This window comes from Phragmites australis, chromosome 18 (genome assembly GCF_958298935.1).
Source record: "Phragmites australis chromosome 18, lpPhrAust1.1, whole genome shotgun sequence".
NCBI classification, from domain to species: Eukaryota; Viridiplantae; Streptophyta; class Magnoliopsida; order Poales; family Poaceae; genus Phragmites; species Phragmites australis.
In genome coordinates this window covers 22,042,007-22,061,458 of record NC_084938.1, presented here as the reverse complement: position 1 = coordinate 22,061,458, position 19,452 = coordinate 22,042,007, and the positions used below count along the sequence as shown (strand labels likewise).

The window sequence follows — 19,452 nt, the reverse complement described above, 5'->3', positions numbered from 1 at the left end:
CCTCGCGCCTCCTTCTCTTCTTCTTTTCCCACCTGTCGGAGCAGGAAGGGTCTGGCTGATCGGCGGCGGGATGCTTAGGGCGCGGAACATGCCATGAAAAATCGGAAAGAAAAAGACAAAAATAACAAAAATCAGTATCACCCCCTCATATAAATCCGATTTGTCATTTTTATATCTCATGAACTAAAAAGAGTTTAGTCTTGAATTATTATATACATGTGTGTCACCCCCTCATATACATATGTGATATTTTTACTGATTTTTTCAGTACATCTAAACAAATTTTTTTAGAGAGTTTTCACAGTTTACACCGAAAAATTGGTTTGCACTAAATTTTTTCCCTTAAGTTTTAGATAAGGAGAGAGGAGATACTCGTGGACTCAGTTTTTCTTTTTTTTTTCTTTTCTGTAAATAGGGATATGCTCCTTTTAAGTTTTACTACAATTCCAGCCCCTTCGAAAAAAATATTACATTTCTCACACGGGATTATTATATCACGTGTCGGTGAGATTATTATCCTTTTTTCTCATGGAAGGCTACATTCTAACCGAAAATAGTCGGCAGGGGCACTTTGGTCAATCCAGCCCACGGCAAGTCACACATGCAGTGCGCGAGCAGAACAGAGCAGAGTAGGCACACACGAAAGCCTTTAAAGATAGCGAGCTGCCGAGCTCGCAGCGGATCGAACGGAAGAAGAGATACTACTGCTCACTTGCTCAGCCAGCTCACCCTTCTCCTCCGACACTCCAAGCCGAGCTTGCGCGCGCTCAGGCGCGATCATCCATCCAGATCCCAAATTGTATCCCCTGGGCGTGGCGAGAGAAGGATGGCGAACTCCACGCGGCCGCTGCTGGCCGCCCTGCTGCTGCCGGCGCTCCTCCTCTCCGCCGCCTCGGCCGCCGACAGCAAGAGTACGGGTCCTACCGCCACGCTTTCGGTTCCTGCAGTTGCTGCCGCGTGCTGCATTTCTTGTGTTTGTTCTTGCGTGCACTCCAATTTAGGACCAGCGTTTACTGTTTGCTAGGCTGGTGTTTGAATCTGGGTGTTTCTGATGCCTAGTTCGGATTTGGGATCTTGGGGCCGGGGTAGACAACGGGCTCCACGCCCTATTGGATAACTGGGTTACGAAGATGACTGTGGTGGTATGCACTGACGCATGTTTCCCTCTTCTTTTTGGCGTTAAAGATATCTTCTTTGCATGGATAATTGATTAGATGCTTCACTGGACGAACAAACAGTAAGCTGATTCCTGGGAAATTTTAGTGTAGTTACTATTCTTGGCATATGTTAAATTCACAAAATTTTGGTAGTAAGGTTGTAGGAACGGGAGTTAAAATTATGTGCTTGCGTATTAGGTTAGTTGTGATGAGTCAAATTGCAAGGACTGCTAGAAGGGGCTGGTCACTTTTCCAATTTCCGCCGCGAGGTATCTTGAAGTACTACCATGATTGGTTATATTGATAGTGTGTGGGAAGCTTGGTGGCTACTCTGTCACTCGTCTACAAATGACTAACCGTTACATTGTTTTGGGAGTTCCACATGCGGAAATACGGCTTGATTGCTGTGATGGCAATAACACCGTCTATACAGTTTACTTATGTTGCAGACATGGAATATTTAGCATTTGGATGTTTATGAGAAATAATTTGTTTAAGATTGTGCTCAAGATATTAGTTGTGGTTATCTTTCTCAAAATAAATTTATAGCCTAATATGACCATGAAGCGGAATATGAACAATAGGAAACAGACTTGATATCAAAATGATCAACTTGCCCTGTCATGGTCCCAGCTTCCATACATCTGGAATTCTGGGCAATTGCAGCTAGAATTCGTGATAATCTACTCATTGTTTTACGAGGAACAAAATATATATCAAGGAAGTGTTTTTGGCAAGATCACCATGACACCATCAATTTTGATCAATCACAATGAATGTATGGCCTGGCTGTACTGCTTTTAACTCTCGTACGTAAGCGACTATGTAGTTCTTTACCTCACCAAGTATTATGTCCAGACCTGCTGCACAACTAGATGTTCTCATCCTGACTATTTGTGTTTTTCTCTCTAGAAGCTTATTTTCCAACACATACGTATTTGAATAAACATTTTATTAGTTAGCTTTTGTTTTTCCGATTGGCTATTTTTTCATTTGATTCTTGTAAAAATAATTAGTTGTCTCAAGAATTTTAATTTTGAGTGGTCTAGGTCTACTGCATTAGTTTCTTCTCATCCATGCAACTTTCTCAATAGTGTTACAATTCTGTGAGACCTATTTGTTCAAGTACCTACCATATGCTAGACTGTTACATAAGGTTAGTTGAATTAATAGGCTCCAATCTTCCATAGGACTTAGCAACGATGATTGTATGTTTAAGTAAGCCCAAGCATTTAGTGCATTTGCTGATTTATATATCTTTGTGATTTCCACAAGTATTTAGGATGAATTTGCATTTTCACTTCCTCTTGAGCTGTGAAATTTATATTTCTCCTCCCGTATAATGATCAAATTATCTCCTTTTTAGACAACCCTGCCGATCAGCTAGTAGCATTGGTCAACAGCAACCGTACTGCCAGCAAGGCTTCTTCTCTCTCAGATAATCAAGGTCTGGGATGCATTGCTCTGCAGTACATCAAAGCATATGGAGGTCAATGCAAACAGGTGAGCGACAAGAAGCCTATCGAGTCCAGTTTCACCGACACGTTTGCCCCCAACTGTGGCGTCCAAGCCGCAACTCTTTCCAAGATCACCGGGAGGCTTGTGGTGTGCCAGTCCAACTACGCGTCTCCAGCTGAGGCCTTCAACATCCTGATTAATGACGCAAAGGGCCTTCAGGTATTGCATAGCAAGAACCACACGGAGGTCGGAGCAGCTGTCAGTGGCACTGATGGCGGTGGGCCGTACTTCTGGTGTGTCCTGTTTAGCGATGGGAAGCCAAGTACCAGTTTCAAGGTGGATGGCGAAGTGCCTAAGACTGCCCATCCAGGATGCTTCAGTGGCAACAATGACGACTGCATGGGTGCCAAGAACGGTGCCGTTTCAATGAATGTTGGTACATTGAGGCTGGTGGCAGCCCTTCTTTTTGCTATAGCTTGTGCTTTTGCTCTGTGAGGTTGAGTAGGGATGCTCTGTTGCGTCATTCTTTTGATTTGTGAAACGAGTAGAAAACCATCTTGTTGCAGTGACACACCATTCTTTCACTTATTTGAGCAGATTGAACTTTGTAAGGAGACAGAACCGTTGTCAGCATTTGAGACTACATGTTACCTGTTCAGAATGCTCAGTCAAGTAATCCTGTGTACTCTTAAAAGTTCACTGTGGCTGTAAAAGCATTTTGAGCCAATCTGTTTGTCCCTCAAATGCAATTTCTGATGCCAAATGCTCCGTTGTTGTATTTATAATCGGATAGATCACAAGTTGGGAACAAAAATGATCCTTTTACGATTTGTTTCGAGTTTGCTTTGTGTGTATGAGATTGTTCGAGAAATATAAGTTCTTGAGCATATGCTAGCTTTCATGCATATTCTAAGACTATCTCTAACCATATTTTTTCATTTCGTTCCCTTTCTAATTTCTTTTTCCGTTCTCATTCCCTTTATTTTCTCTTATCTTCAATAATTTCTCTTCGAGGGGAACCGCGAAGGGAAATGTGAGAGAATTTCGTCCTGAAAGAAATGATCTTGAGAATCCCTTCGTGACGGGAGCCATGAAGGGAAACCGTTGGAGCGCTAAAGGGGAAAAAATCATTTCACGACAAAAATTTCGTTCTCGAAGGGAAATCATTGGCTTTAGTCTAAGAACTATGAAGGGAGCCATGCCAACAGGTAGCAGCAGCGATGCCAGCATGCATGGTGTGGTTTGTTGGTCGAACATGCGTGTCGGATTGCATCAGCAGCCATGTCCAATTGTCCATGCCGTCGACGATTGCCGTATGACTGTATTGGTGTTGCTGACGTTCCCGCAGCTTAGGCTTCTCGACGACGATTGCCATATGACTGTATCATGCTGACGGTTCCGTAGCTTAGGCTTTTCGTTGAGCAGGAGATAGGTGATGTTGTCTGGACAGCAAAAAATGCATCAACTTAGCACATCTTACGATAAATTTTGATAAGACCTTCAACCAACAAGTATACAAAAGATTAATAAATAAGCGTGCACACACATTGACACAGTGATTTGCGTGAAAATTCCTGGTTAAGACCACGAGTAAAAAGCCACTGAATCAAACTGTCCACTCCCAAATTTTCCGCTATGAGCAAATGGGTATAGTGAATCCTCCCTAAGCATCTAGAGGACTACAACAACAACATCAACACAAGTAACATGCCATCATGATATATATTATATAGGCAACAACACAATACCTTTTTAACAGAACTTGTACTGCCTTAATCCACTGCTACGCGAACTGGCAAACCTCCTCTAAAATCTGATGCTCCACTTAACCAGCCATTAATCAACTGATCATACTAGATGAAGCTAGAACTAAAATGACGGTAGTGCACTACGTCACCATACATGTAGCAAAATACACAATTTTATTGTTCAAGGATGATGATTTTCGGTTTAAGGGTGAAATTTCTTTTAACCCTAGTGCATGTGCATGACCAAAGCTGCATGTAGCTTCACCCCTGGATGAAATTAGAAGCTATTGACCAAATTTGGAGACGATTTATTCAACCATGTTTGAACATCTAGTTATGGTCTTATGGACTTGATAATATAGTGTAGGAGCCACAAAAATATAGCAAAAGCTTGCTTTACCTCTCCTCTCTCTTGTCTCCCTACTTGGTGTGGCAAATGTTACGATAATTTTGTGTTGTTTACTGACAATCATAGCCGTTTTTATATCCTTGCCACGCGACCACCTCGTCCTATCAAACTTGGTCCAACTGTGTTATGTACATGAAGAAAAACGAAAGATAGTGCAGCGAACTTGACAAAGTTGACAACAACTGGTACTACTTGGATCATACAATCGATATGTAAATTACTAAACTTTGGCTTTCAAAAAAAAAAAAACTTTAGCACATTATATGTGCTAGCGCACAATAGTTTTCTTCTTCTTTTCCGTCTTGTCGCATATATGCATAAGAGCATAACTCAATCGCCTAACACTCATTTTGTGATGACATTATATGATAGTAAGTCATACATCCTATCTGCCTATCTCCCCTGCCGTGCACATTAATTTTAAAAAATCTCATGTGAAGCCCACGAATTCATGACCCAAAAAAAGTCAGATGCTCCGCTAATTTTGACAGAATGCTAGAGAAAAAGGACACACAATTTCGCTAATGCAGCTACGAAGAGATCACACGTGAACACAAATTTGCACAATCTCCCCACGCATCCTGTTCTAAACTATTTTTTAGTTCATCTTCTTTCATAACAAAAATCTTAAAAAGGACATATATTCTAATTCGATATTTTTTTAAGAAACACTATACAACTCCGGCTCGTAGCGAGTCAGCTTTCCGGCACATCCAACTCCCCTCGCGCCTTGGCCCCGCTACTTACCCATAGATTCTATGACCCCAACACCATAGTCTATTGATAACATCGCCGCTGACACGATGTCAGACCTCTCCTCGCGTGTCGTCCTCAACCTCGAGACACCGGCCCAATCTAACAAAAATAAATTTTATAGAATCTTCTTACAAAAGACCTCTATAAAATCCTAATCTAATCATACATTTTCTGATCCAATGACTGAATAAAAATAAAACAATATATATTATAAAAAAAATCTTTCGTATGAACTGATCTTTAGAATTTGCTTCCCAACTGTACTCCCCCGTCTCACCCTGTCCTCCCCGTTTGCGCGGGAAAACTATTAAAAAAAGCGAGGAAACCGCCGCCCCGCCTCCTTCCCCAGCAAGCCTCCCATCCCCTTCCATATCGCTCCAAACCCCCAAACCCCTCGGCGCGGTTCACACCTCGCTCCCTCCGCTCTGCGACGATGCCCCACCTCCGCTCCCACGCCAGGGCCATGGCCCCCTCCTCCTCCCCGCCGTCGCCGGCGGCGGCCGGGCTCTCGGGGACCCCGGCGCCGTCGCCGTCCACCTCCCTCGGCCTCGGCCTCGGCCCCGCCTCCCCTGACGACGTCGGGGGATCCCTCAAGTCCCCCGCCGCGGCGCCGCGGCGCCGCAGCCTGCGCCTCGCGGGCGCCGCCACCATCCCCACGGCGGGGACCTCCGCGCAAGACAGCGGTTCCTCGGGGTCGCGCGGGAGCGGGAGGATGACGGCGAGGACTAGGGCTCGAGTTTCCGCATCCCCTGTCGCTTCGCCGTGGGCCGGGAGCTCTGCGAGCGGCGGATCGGGGGCTAGGTTTTTGCCGGGCGCCGGTGGGGTAGGGACGTTCATGAGTTTGCGGTCGGGGTCTCGGATCGCGAACCGGCAGATGGAGGCGGGTTCTCAGGTGGATGGGGAAAGGGGACCTTGGTCGGGCGGAGGGGGAATTGAAGCTGGAGACCAGGTGCATGATGAAATGCTGCACCGGCACGCCGGTGCGCCGGCGAAGCGGTGCAAGAGCATATTGGTTGGGGGAGTTGGGACGGAGTATGTGGCTGATTTGGAGAGCGATTCTGATGAGGATTGCGTGATGCTGGAGGAGGCTGGCATGAAGATGCCGGCCCAGTTACCCACCGGTCCAAGTGTGGTTGGACCGAATCTGGTTTCGATGAGCATGGATTGGACAGAAGAGGGGACTAAGGATGATCCTGCCAAGACAGGCAAGGAGGAAATTGGAAACGTTAGTAGCTGGGATGATGACTTCTTGTATGAGGAGTCTGTGCACACACATAACTTGGCAGAGACGGCAGTTGGTGGGGTGCTTGAACAGTTAGCAGCTCCTGTAGGAAGTCCCGAGAGTCCTGCAGCAGAAATGTACGCGGATATGTATTTCAAGGAAGAGATGAGAAGATACGAGCATAGAATGGCAGGCAAAGGAAAAGGGAAGCTAGTTTTGGAGAATAAATATTCTAGTCCTGATGCTAGTGTGGGCATCCGAGTTGGTACCAGGGCCCAAAGATTTAGTGCTGATAGTAAAGGAAAAGGAAAGATGGTTATAGGAGAGAGTTCATTATCTTTGAGCTCAAGTGAGGATGAGATGAATTCGGAACCAGTGGGTTCTAAAGAGGTTCAGAGCATCTCAAGATCAGTTTATGCTTCAATGGAGTCACATCGAAGGCAAACAGCAAGAGATAGAGCTATTAGGCTGGCCCCTAAATTTGCATTCTTCAAAGCAGATGAAGAGGAACATAGTGAAGGCGATGATGCAGAAGAGTTAGAGCCTGTTGCTGACCCTCAGGACTGGCCAGGTCCATTTTCAACTGCAGTGAGGATATATGAAGAGAGAGAGGCTAAATTGAGAGCTCGGGAGTCAAATTCTTCTAAGCTGGGCAAGTCTGCTAATAAGGTCATCCTTTGGTCCCCTTCAAAGGATAGAAAAAATACAGTACGACCTGCCCCATCACTTACTAGCTTATGCTTAAGCACTCTTGCGGATCATGCTGAAGGTATTGAATCACTTGGAGGTATTCCAGTGGAGCTGAAACATAAACTCTTAAAGATGTTGTGTTGTTCTAGGAAGATGAATACCCATCTTCTCAACGAACTATTGTGTGATAGTCCTACAGAACTGCAGCTTAGCGATTGTTCCTGGTTGAGTGAGGACGACTTTGAGAAGACTTTTGGGAAATGCAAGACAGAAAGTTTGCAGGTTAGTACCCCCCCCCCCCGCCCCCGCTTCATGCAGTTTCTGTGTGATGAGCACAGTATTTACACCTTTTGCTGGGACCTTAGTGTTTTTGGGTTAGTCATTTTTAAAGGACTCATTGAGTATTTGTCTTAATGAAGGTTCTGCAGCTTGACATATCTGGGCGATGCATGCCTGACTACATATTGCCTACTACCTTAGCAAAGGTTCCTAACTGCATGCCTTTGTTGAGAAAAATATCTCTGAATGGAAACTATCGCCTTTCTGATAAGGGTTTAGACACAATCATCACAGCGGCACCTTCTCTTAGTTCGCTAAATTTATGCGAGTGTTCTCTTCTCACTTCAACTGGAATTGAGATTCTTGCTAACAAGTTACATTCAGTACTCAGAGAACTTTATATTGATGACTGCCTAAATGTGGAGGCCATGATGATTCTTCCTGCTCTACAGAAGATTAAACATCTAGAGGTTTTGTCAATGTCTGGAGTACAATCTGTCTGTGATAAGTTTGTGAATGAGCTCATTCCTGTACATGGTTCAAATATGAGGGAGCTAGCATTTGCTGGATGCTTGTAAGTCTTAGGCAATATTTTCTTTATTAGGAGCAGTAACATAGTTATCATAGTAGATTACTGTTTGCATCTAACACCTGTATGGTTTCACACTGTTTCCCTAGGAGCCTAGGACTTATGTCATTTAACTATCATGCCACCGACAATTTCTCAATACAAATACAAGCCCAGAGCAGAAGCCACTGTTTCTAACATAACTAGAAGACTTACATGAAAGGAAAAATTGTTAAGAAGCTTACTTTGACCTCAATGTGCAATTAATGGTAGCCGCTGCTTTGTTTTATTTGTAGCATCAGTCTTCTACTAATGAAGGGCTAGAGAAATGCTTGCTTGCGCATTTCGAACCTCTAGTGACACAATAGGACAGCATTTTAATATGAATTTGCTTCTGTTTGAGTGATATAATTCTCGAGAAGCGTATTTTGACCTCAATGTGCAATTAATGACATTGTTAAGAAGCTCGTTGGCCCTATCTGCTAACCAACTCCGTTCTTCACAACTACCTTCTGTCATAAAGTTTCTGAATGGCCAATAAATATGAGTGTATGACTAATCATGTCTCTTAAATCAACTATGGCATGCTTATGCAGTTATAAAGAAGTGGTATGTAGCTGCATTTCTGACTTCCTACTCTGGTGTTTTCTAAATGTAGGAAACTTACCTCATCTTCTGTCAAGACTATAGCGGAGAGCTGTCCACAGTTATCTTCTTTAGACCTTCGCAATTTGAATAGGTTGCGCGATTCAGCACTGAGAAATCTTCGCAATGGTTGTAGGTTAATAAAGATATTAAAGCTTCAAAGAAACACATTCAGGTATTCTCTTTTTGCGGTTCCATCTTTGAAGTGCCTCTTTATGAAGCAGGGACTAAGCCATGCTGATGTTGTGTTATTTTTCTTATTGTGTGTCACTTTATCTTAAAGGCTTCCAAAATCTGACGGTGGATAATGATCATTGAGTATGCATTGATTAGCTCCTATCTAGCGTTCTATCCATCTTTTTCAGTAAGCTAATTCATAGGTGCTTCTTTCAACCATGATTTGTGCAGTGTAAAGGTTATGATATATTTTTCTGCCTGACCATAATGACAGTTTGAGAATAACATTACATGTAGATGGCTCGCTTCATGTCAGTCTTAACACTAGTTGTGGCCCTACTGGACACGGATCATCTACCTAAAATTCTTGTAGAATATCATATTAATGTAACCAGCTGATTTTGGGATACTGTTTTTAAAGGATTAATTAAGCACCCAAAGCTGATAAAATACAAAGAAAAAGGGAAAGCAAAACACCATTGTAATCCATAGGGACTCAAACTGGTTTCCGGTCTCCCAAAGGGGTCGTGGAAATTGAAACCAACCAAAGTTGACATTTGGAATATTGTGGAACAATGTCTTTCATTTTACTAGGGTGATTATTTTTCAATTTATTTTGTGGTACTCTTCTTTTGTATTGATCTGCACATGCTCTTTTGCGTAATGAAATCGTGCAAATAATTCCTGATGTTATAATTAACTCGATCCATATTACAGCGATGAAGCTGTTTCTCAATATTTGGAAGAATCTGGAGGATGCCTAACTGAATTAATGCTAAACAATGTTGAGAAGGTACTTTCTCTATTCTTCCTTTATCGCTTGGATGTGTGATATAAATTCTTATTCTTGGGTTCAAACTTCCAATTTTGCTTGAGATGCATACACTGGAGCCTTTTCCCCAGTGTTACCTAGACACCTGTGTCCAAATTTATTTGCCGAATCTGACACTCCGAATCCGAGTCGGATTCCGACACCAGTGTCGGAATCCGAGTTATATTTCATGTGTCCAAATTTTCTTTGCCAAATCGGACACCCGAGTCCGAGTCGGATTCCGACACCTGTGTCCGTGTCCAAGTAACACTGCTTTTCCCCCTTTTTAGAGCAAGGGACAGTATGGAAGGTCCATAAGAAAAGCTATTTATGGATTGATGTTGAGGTGATTCATTTTTTTTGTAACTTAGGTTGTGCTAATAATTGTACGTGGAACCGGCAATGCATGATAACATGAGATACAAATTACTACTATATATTGACCTGTTACTGACAGTGTTACAGGTACAAATGTGCTTAAACAAAACACTTGGAAAATGCCAGCCTGAAGGAATGACCACATAACTATTTTTGTTGGTTGGTCTAGAGTAGTATAGCATGTTGTGTGAGAGAAGCGGTAATAGGGATCACACTATACCTTAATATGAGGGAAGGACATTGCATTTATGCACTCATATAGCCTATATTTTTCAAACTGGAATTTAAGAGTAAATGGGAATATTAAAGCATTGTTGGTTGTTTGTGGTAACTGGTAATCTTATGATATCTTAAATCTAGAGAGACATGATCAGTTGGGGCAATGGAGAGTATGAACAAACTGTAGATTTACATGAATGCATGGGGCATGTTTGAGATGTATTCGAAGTTTCAAAATCCATCAAAAGTGCATCAGAGGTATACTAGAAAATACAAAGGCATTGGGTATGTTTGGGACTTGACTCACAAGATATACTAGATTTATCCCCATTGCAACAGAAGTTATGTAGTGTTATACTAGTTTGCTAGTGAGAACTAAGAACCAATCTGATTTATTTTCAGCTACCTGAAAAATTTATGAACAGGAATCCGTGAATTCTAGCATCTTCCAAGCAGGATCCAGTTTTGAAAAAGTGTTTCTGAGGGTCATTTAACTAAATCTTTTTTCTTAAACAAAATCCTGTGATCTAGAGGATAAAAACTTCTGAAGGTGTTGTCTAGATCTGCAAGGTAGGTTGGTAGGAGTGTATGACACATTTAAACTGTCATTTACTTACCTGCACTACTTTATTCTCGTGCTGATTGGGAACTGTTATAATTACTATTTATTTGCCCCACTGAAGTTTTTTGAGATGTGCTGTTCACTTGCCGATTGACTTACGGTTACTGCCGGTATTGTTTCCTGCTATTTTTCTGACCATATGTCTGATGCCTTTCAACTGTTTAACGTATGAACCATTTTGCTGCACATAATAACCTTCTCATTTTGCTGTATTTACTCAAGGCTGGAGACCTTACTGCCCTTGCAATTGCTGGCAAGTGTTCTGCTGGCTTGGAGGTCCTTGATCTTTCCTTCTGCCGTGAACTGACCAATGAAGCTTTGGGGCTGATTGTTGACAGCTGCTCCTCGTTGAGGATTCTCAAGCTATTTGGGTGCACCCAGGTATGATGACCTTTCTAGTAAATAACAAGTACCGCTATCTTGGCATAAATGCACTTTTTTTGGTCCATGTTCTTTCTGTCAGCAGCTATATAGATAAGGAACACATTTAAGTAACATTCAGCTTGTACAATCCACTGTTGATTGGTAGTGTCATTAGTCACGACAGCATCTGCTATTTCAGAATATGAAATCGTAATTAGTGCATGAATCATTTCATTGCAGATCACGGATTTTTTCCTCAAGGGCCACTCAAACCCGTCGGTCAAAATCATCGGGATAGAAGGGAGCATACTGGAGCAAATGGATAACCGTTAGTTTGTTCGCAGAATGATCATACATTCCCCTAACCATCCAGTTGTCTAGTTTAGGAGGGGTGACATCAAAGGTCCTGAAGGTTGCTGCACCTTCCAGTAGGAATATCTTGTCAACCTACCCTGCTGAAATTAGTTATATGCTCCTATAGAGAACTGTTTTGAAATGATAAACATTCATTCAGTCAAGTTACATGAAACAGTGGAAAATCTGCTGCTGCATTATGCAAACTATTGAAAGAAAGTGAAGATTCCGTGGTAAGACTAGTTAAATGAGAGTCTAAAATTTGCATGAGATAATACTATTAACTTAGTGAAACACGTGTAAAATAACACCACACAAGTGCAACTAATTATCTCTTTCTAATGGTTTTATTCATTTTTTTTAAAAAGAATTTTTATTAACTCTTATAGTCACATTAAGGTGATATAATATATAAGAGTTCATCTCTAGATTCTGTATATAAATGCACGTAGTCAAACTAATGAAACAAAGAAAAGAGAAATAACACTAAATCAAGAACATGTCTTCAAAAGTTGATTATGGTGGCAGGGCTTCGAAACGAAGATTAGATTGTCATCTAAATCAGGTATAGAGTTCTTTGGCTACTCGTTTCAAGTGTGCACATCTAGTTGTAATCAATTGTCGATGTTCTTGTCGTTGCAGTACCAATCACGTTCAAAACCAATATGTATAAGAAAAAACAACCTGTAAAGTAGAATATTTTCTTTTATTAAAGATAATATTATTCTTGAATAACCATAGCGACCAACAAAAGAAGATCGCCGCCATCAATATATTAGCTTTAAATTTTTACTAAGACCACGAAGCCAATTTTCAAACATGTTTGGTGCACTTCGTAGTTGGTATAAATTTGTGATCACTTGGATTATAAATCATGTGAAACGAGCGAAGCAATACTGAAAGAAGAGATGCTTAATCGTCTTTGATTTGAATCAAAACAACACTTCTAATTACTTTGCCATTGTCTTTTAATAAGGTTATCCTTTGTTAGTAGAACACTTTTGCGTAAGTACCAAATGTAGATCTTAATTTTTAATGGTAGTTTTAGTTTTCACATTTGTTTAAACTAAATAGGCTGATTGCTATGAACAAGGGCTCTATAGACTGAGTTGACACAAAACTTTTCCGATTGGCTTAGGTTCCATTGAAACTTATCTCATTCATCAATCAAGTTAATGTTGGTAAGGTGTGAAAGTAGATCATTCCATGCTACTAATTTTGGGTCAATCAGTTCCCTTCTGAAGGATACTTTTTGTGGGTATTTTTGTAAAGTAGTAGCCATCGTGTCTTGTTTGTTTTGAACTATGTTATATACCACTGGGTATTGGTTCTTTAGCGGCAAATTGCTCAACCAACTATCTTCTTAAAATCTGATTTCAGAACCATCTTTAATATTAAAAGTGTCATAATGGAATAGGATATGTTTTGCCTTCATTAAACCAGATCAAAAGTGGGAATCACCTAATTTCCCCTCACCTTGTATAAGTGGCTTTGATCCCAGATATTTGTTTCGAAGGTTTTGCCACCGCCCCCCCCCCCCCTCCTCCCCCTTCGGTCAATGTTTTAATAGCCATTTGCAGAGAAGAGAAATATTTGAATATCCAGGTGCAGAATCCCTAATCCCCCTTGTTGTTTGGGTTGGCACAGGACCTTTTATTTCATCAAGAGGTATTTTTTTTCTTCTGGCTATCACTTTACTAGTAAAATTTGGATCAAAAGTAGTCAAGTCTTTATAGAATCCCTTTTGGAATTAAGAAGAAGGACAACATATATACATGTAGGCTACTCAGAACCGAGTTAAGAAGGACGAGTTTGCCCCTATAGTTAAGTATTTGCTCTTCTAGCTGCTCAGTCTTTTTTCAAAATGTTCCTCTATTGCTTTCTAGTACGAATTTCTTAGTTTACGATAATGTATCGGAATCCCTAGATAACGCAATGGTAATTCACCCTTAGCGCATCCAAAAAATCTCCGTATACTGGTCGACATGCTCCTTTGCCATGCCAAAAAAGAACATTTCACTTTTGGGAAAGTTTATTTTTAGACCAAAGAGCCGTTCAAATGCACATAACAATAGCTTTAAGTTTTTTGCTTTTTTGAGATCATGATCCATAAAGAGGATTCTGTCATGGGCATATTGAAGAATTGAAAACCCATTATTTACAAGATGGGGCACAATTCCTATGATTTGATCGACGCTTTTGGCTCTCTCGATTAAGACTGCTAACATGTCTGCGATAATATTGAACAGAATTGGAGAGAGTGGGTCCCCTTGTCATAAGTCTTTTTTTGTTTGGAAAAAAACCTATCGGTATTTTCATTGAATTTTACTGCTACACTTCCCTAGTAATAAAAGTCTCTACCTATGAACATCATTTAGGCAAGAATCCTTTCATACGTAGGGTCTGTAGCAAGAAAGGCCACATCACTTTGTCGTATGCTTTCTCAAAGTCTATTTTAAGAAGTAACTCGCTCACTTTTTTCCGATGGAGTTCGAGTATAGTCTCATGTAATATGACCACTCCTTCTAGGATGTTTAGGCCACACGTAAGCGCAGTTTATGTTGGCTGGATTCTTTAGTCCGTAACACCATTTACACAATTAGTGGCCACCTTTGTGAAGATTTTGAAGCTTATGTTCAGCAGACATATTGGTTGGTCTATATTGCTGTATTTGGCAAGCGTCTTTTAATTTTGGTATGAGTGTAAATCCCGGAAATGAAGGCTATGTAGTGGTACATTTTTAGAGTGCAATTCATAGAACATTACCATCAGATCATTTTTTATGATGTCCTAGAAAGTTTGGTAGAATTCGGCTGGGAAGCCATCCAGGCCTAGGGTGGTAAGCAATGCCATGATAGTTTCAAACTTCTAGAAAGTCAGTTAAGAAGGCCGCTTTCTACCTCACTTTTCTAAGTCTCAAGCACAGTGATGAAATCCAATTTATTATCATGAACACATTAAGAGATGTACCAATATTTAGTCAAGTCACCGAGACCTATGCTATTCCATAAGACACATTTTATGAGGAACTAGTTGGATTTTTTATTTTCTTGCCCTTTTGCAGTGACCGCTTATGGTGGCCTCCTCTTTTTTTTTTGAAGAATTGTGACTTGAACTTTCGAGGTGTAGCTTTAAGGTGGTTGATTAAGGGTCCAAGGTCTACCTTATCCATGCCATCCTTTGTGATCTCATTAACTAAGTGGGAAAGGAGAGGATTCCTCCTCACTAGTGTTTACTGTGTTATTCCCACAAGATTCTTTTTTACTGATTTTGTTGCTTAATTTTATTTCCTTTGATTGAACTCTATCTTTATCACCAACCATGTGTCTGATTGCATTGATTGAGACTTCAATTTCCTTATCGTTGTTACCCATCGAGACACCTAATTGTCCGATATTTGACAGAATGCAACTAGAGTTTAAATGTGATCATGATGGGCTCGAATTGTTTGGTGTACCTGGCGTATATGTGGCTGGTGGTGTGGAATTGACAGACGCTTTGTTGATAGCGAACTCGGAGGTCATCATTGGCCCATGGCTGCAGGAGGTCGTTGGTGTGAGAGAGGATTTGTTGGAGAATGGTGCAGCTGTATCCAGATTTTTACTGTATCCGTCTTGGAAGCGACCGTGGAGGGCTCGGTACGAGCGTTCAGTGGTATGGCAGCGGGAGAGAGCAGCTGGTTTCACTCTGCTGCGAGTACACCTTCGTGATCGGCCGATTCAACCGGAGCCACCGCCGATGCGGTTGTGCTGGCCGAAATCAGCACAGAAGCGTTGGCCCCATCCTCCTTTTCCTGACCTCCAGCGGCTTGGCATCTAGACACCGTGGCTGGGACACCCCTCCCGCCGGGCATTGTTGCCGCGCTAGTCGGGCCGCCGGACGCCGAGCCGAGGGCTGCGCTTGTCGAGGTACCATGGAGAGTTGGAGTTGGGCTTCCACACGGTATTATGCGGAACTCCGCCGGAGCTGACGTCTTCTGGGGTTGCGGTGTCTCCGTAGCCGTGCCAGCCGATCCGCCGTCCTCCGGGCCGAAGGCAGGATCTGCCGAGACTTGGTGCGGACCCATCCTCGAAGCTGGCGAGGAGGCCAACAGAGACCGTGGCGTCGCCCTTGCCACTTTCTCACAAGCCTCCCTCATGGGATTGAGGGGAGTGACTGCAATCCAGCGCGGTGCAGCAGCTGGCTCCAGCGTTGAAGAGACCCCAGCAGCCCCAAGAAGGTTTGATGAAAGCTTCAGCGAAGATAAGTTGTCAGCCTGCGTAGGAGTGGCACTTTGTTTTTTGTTGTCCAAGGATATCGAGATATTTTTTGCCTTTTTCTTGGACTGTTCATCAGGCACATTGAGCTGATCCTCATCATCAAGTAAATCATCATCTTCAAAATTGTTATCCTCACGCATCAGAGGTGTGCTCGAGCTTCATCAGCAATGAAGTTCGAGTTCTCCAGGGAGAATGTTATTTCATAGCCATCTAGACCAAAGACTGTCTGTTTTAACCGGCAATAGCTTAAAATCCATCAAAGCCATCGCAACAAGACATATCGATGCCCATATGGCTAGGTAGTGCCGGTAGGTTGGTAGGATTCTGGATACGTGAACCTAAACTTTTTCGATATGGTAGTGTTGGGATGGTACGTCAGTCGGCAACCATTCTCCAAAAGAGAGAGTTACACCATATGCCTTAAGATGGAATTCCACATTGACCATCCTGCAAAGCTCCTCTACCATGATAAAAACCACAAGGAAGCCATCCGCTCCTCAAGAAATTGCCTCCCAATTCCAATCAGAACGGATAAATTGTCGGAGTTCTAACTGAATAACCTCAGCCGAAAGAGTACCTCCGAAACTAAGAGCCGTGAGTGTCACATGGTGTTCTACTCTTTTCTATCCCGAATTCTGGAATTGGAAGAAGCCCAATTTATCCCCGCCCAAACCGAAGAGGGTCGCATTAGGCTTTGGTAGTCTCATAATCGGACACTTGGCCGATAAATGAGAGTCCTTCTTGTCCCAGATTACACAATAAAGCTCAACGTCACACTGCTCCGAAGAATGCCCCTTGGTTTTGCACCTGTATGGTTTTTTCTATCTTCGTAGCACCATCTATAGTGTCCTTCGTAGACACCAAAGGGAGATGTTGCGATATTGCATTGCTTGCCGACATCAGTGCAAGAGTGACAGATGGCTTGCCATGTCCATGCACGCGACCAGCTTGCCGATGACCAAGGCGATGACCGGAACCGGATGTTCGCCTTGAGGGGTTCGCAGCACCAAAGGTAAAAGGATCGCTGTGAGAGGCTCCAGGTCCGGCGTGTCCACCGACCCCTCCGAGGACGCCCGCCGCGCTGGCTGAAGCCAGAGATTGGAAGACCGGTGCCGGCCTTGGTGGAGCAGGGTTCCGGCCGATATGCGCAGGATTGTGTCGAGGGAGCGTTCTATGTACGCCTCCTTTGCCAAACGCATCCGGCCTGCGCCGCCCGACGAGCCTCCACCCGCATTCTGGCCGCCCACAGCATTGGGATTGGTTTCATCACCGCACCCCGCCATGAGAACTTGGGAATAGGAGGGGCCTGACGAAATTGGCCGAGATGGGGGATGATCTTGGCGCTCGGGGGGGGGGGGGGACGAGAGATCTTGCAATGGGTTGAGGCTGTGATTGATGACCTGCCTTTCCCAGATTGCCCCATAAATCCTTCCAACTTCTTCCTCGTGGTGACCTGTGTGCATCTTCAAATATGGAAACAGCTGAATCATTGACGCCGCCCTGGTTGTTTGCACAAATCTCACCGGATTGACAATCATGGTTGGGCACCTCCAATGACCCCTCCCTGTTCTCTTGACCAGACATTGCCGGCCATCGCTGGTCGGTCAGCAGGAAATAGCCCAAGGCAATCACTGGAGGAGGCCGTGCTTTGGGCAGGGGCCTTTCCAGGGCCTCATTAGCCAGCCCTTTCTCCTCCCACAGCCGACTTGATTTTGAGCGTGCCCAGACGCTGGCTGCCACGGAGGTACCTCGGCCATCTGAGTCATGGTAGCCTCGGGGATGCTCATCATCTTGTCGTCTTGGTCGGTGTGGCGCTGTTGGCGGATTGGCCCGACGGCAGCCGGATTCATCTGAGCGCTGAGATGGTTTCGGCGCCGTCGTCGACCCCTTCCTCCGCTCGGATAATTTCATCAACCGAGAAGCTCGCCATCCGCGCAGCTTGGATGAACTCCAATGTCGACGGAGAACGGACGCCCACAGCCCCCTCGGGACGAACCGAGGCCGGAGTTCCCCCGTCCATACAGAGGCACCAGGATAGGGCGATCCGTGATGCGCCTAACGCATTCTTGCACAACATCAGATACGTTGTTTTGTATGCAGTATCCATTTTTTTTTTCACGAATGAGATCTACATTTTTTTTTTCACGAACGAGACCTACACTCCCAACTGGGACGCTACGGGGTACCCATCAGGAATACGAACGTGTCACGAAGGGGCAGCGCTCCCGCATGCAAACGCCGAGATTCGAACCCGCGGCAACAGATAAGGCTCCATCGAGCTTTACCATTGGGCTACAAGCCCATTTGCATATGTCCATGTCTATCAGCCTCACCTCTTTGTCTACCCTCGTCGAGTATCTAAAAAGGACATAACACCGTCGCGTGGCTTTGACTTGGCAGCTGTGCTGCATGGTATCAGCAAAAGGAGGGCTGGAGGCAGCACACCACAGCAGAGCTTGGACTCGAGATGATGGAAGGAAGGGTATTGTAAATATAGTTTGTTACGTCCATGCATAATAAACAAACGTATGCACGAATGGAGCAGATGGTGAGGGAGCATTTACTTAATTTAGATGACAGTCTAAATTACGTATCAAAGACTAAGATTAATAAACTCAGCCACGGAGATCTGCTTCAATCTAGTTATAATTTGTTTTATGTTATTCTATGTAGCGTATAGCAATTTTTTGATTTGTGATTGTACGTATCTTTTTTATAGACGGAAGGTAAACTTTTATGTAGTTGTATTAGTTTGATATAAGAGTTATAATAAAACTTTTCTTTTCTAAAAAATAAACAAAACGCTTGGAAATGTCATAACAAACAGTTTCCTTTCCTTAAACCGCACGCATAATAAACAACAACAATTTCCTTTCTTTAACCGCTGCGCTGATATCGCGGGAATAAAAAACAGTGTGCAAATATCCTTTTCTCTCACGTCTGCTCTGAAATGTCATCTGTTCTTTTTCGAAGTTACATATCTCCATTATCTAGCACTTACAAGATATATATCTCTGTTCTTTTGATAATGGCGGAGTGCTTTTGGTGGCGAATTGATCGGCCATACTCAGTGGCCGCCTTAGGTTCGGTGTCCTCTGAAATTTCACGGTTCTTTTTCTTCTACTTGGGAGTTCCATTCTCTTCAGCATCACCATTGGCATGTGCAGGGCCATTTTCCGGCTCCTGTGGTTCCTCTAGCTTATGCTTCTTCTTCTTCTTCTCGATTCCAGGCTCAGCTTCTCCATCAGCAACGTTGGAGGGCTTATCCAGATCCATTGCATCAGCCTCCGCCTCAGCGTTGAACTTCTTTTTCTTGCTTTTCTTGGCAGATGCATCG

At 43.3% G+C, this 19,452-nt stretch overlaps 2 protein-coding genes across 2 annotated transcripts; both read left to right on the top strand.

Moving 5' to 3' along the window:
* Window positions 1-619: 619 nt before the first annotated feature.
* On the top strand, window positions 620-3,342 carry LOC133899717 (uncharacterized). Its single transcript, XM_062340761.1, has 2 exons — window positions 620-911; window positions 2,524-3,342. The coding sequence occupies exons 1-2, from the start codon at window positions 827-829 to the stop codon at window positions 3,108-3,110; spliced, it is 672 nt and encodes a 223-aa protein (XP_062196745.1). The 5' UTR covers window positions 620-826; the 3' UTR covers window positions 3,111-3,342.
* A 2,550-nt stretch (window positions 3,343-5,892) lies between these two features.
* Window positions 5,893-12,062, top strand: LOC133899728 (uncharacterized). Its single transcript, XM_062340775.1, has 6 exons — window positions 5,893-7,722; window positions 7,860-8,293; window positions 8,946-9,107; window positions 9,827-9,902; window positions 11,362-11,520; window positions 11,743-12,062. The coding sequence occupies exons 1-6, from the start codon at window positions 5,962-5,964 to the stop codon at window positions 11,833-11,835; spliced, it is 2,685 nt and encodes an 894-aa protein (XP_062196759.1). The 5' UTR covers window positions 5,893-5,961; the 3' UTR covers window positions 11,836-12,062.
* Window positions 12,063-19,452: the final 7,390 nt, after the last annotated feature.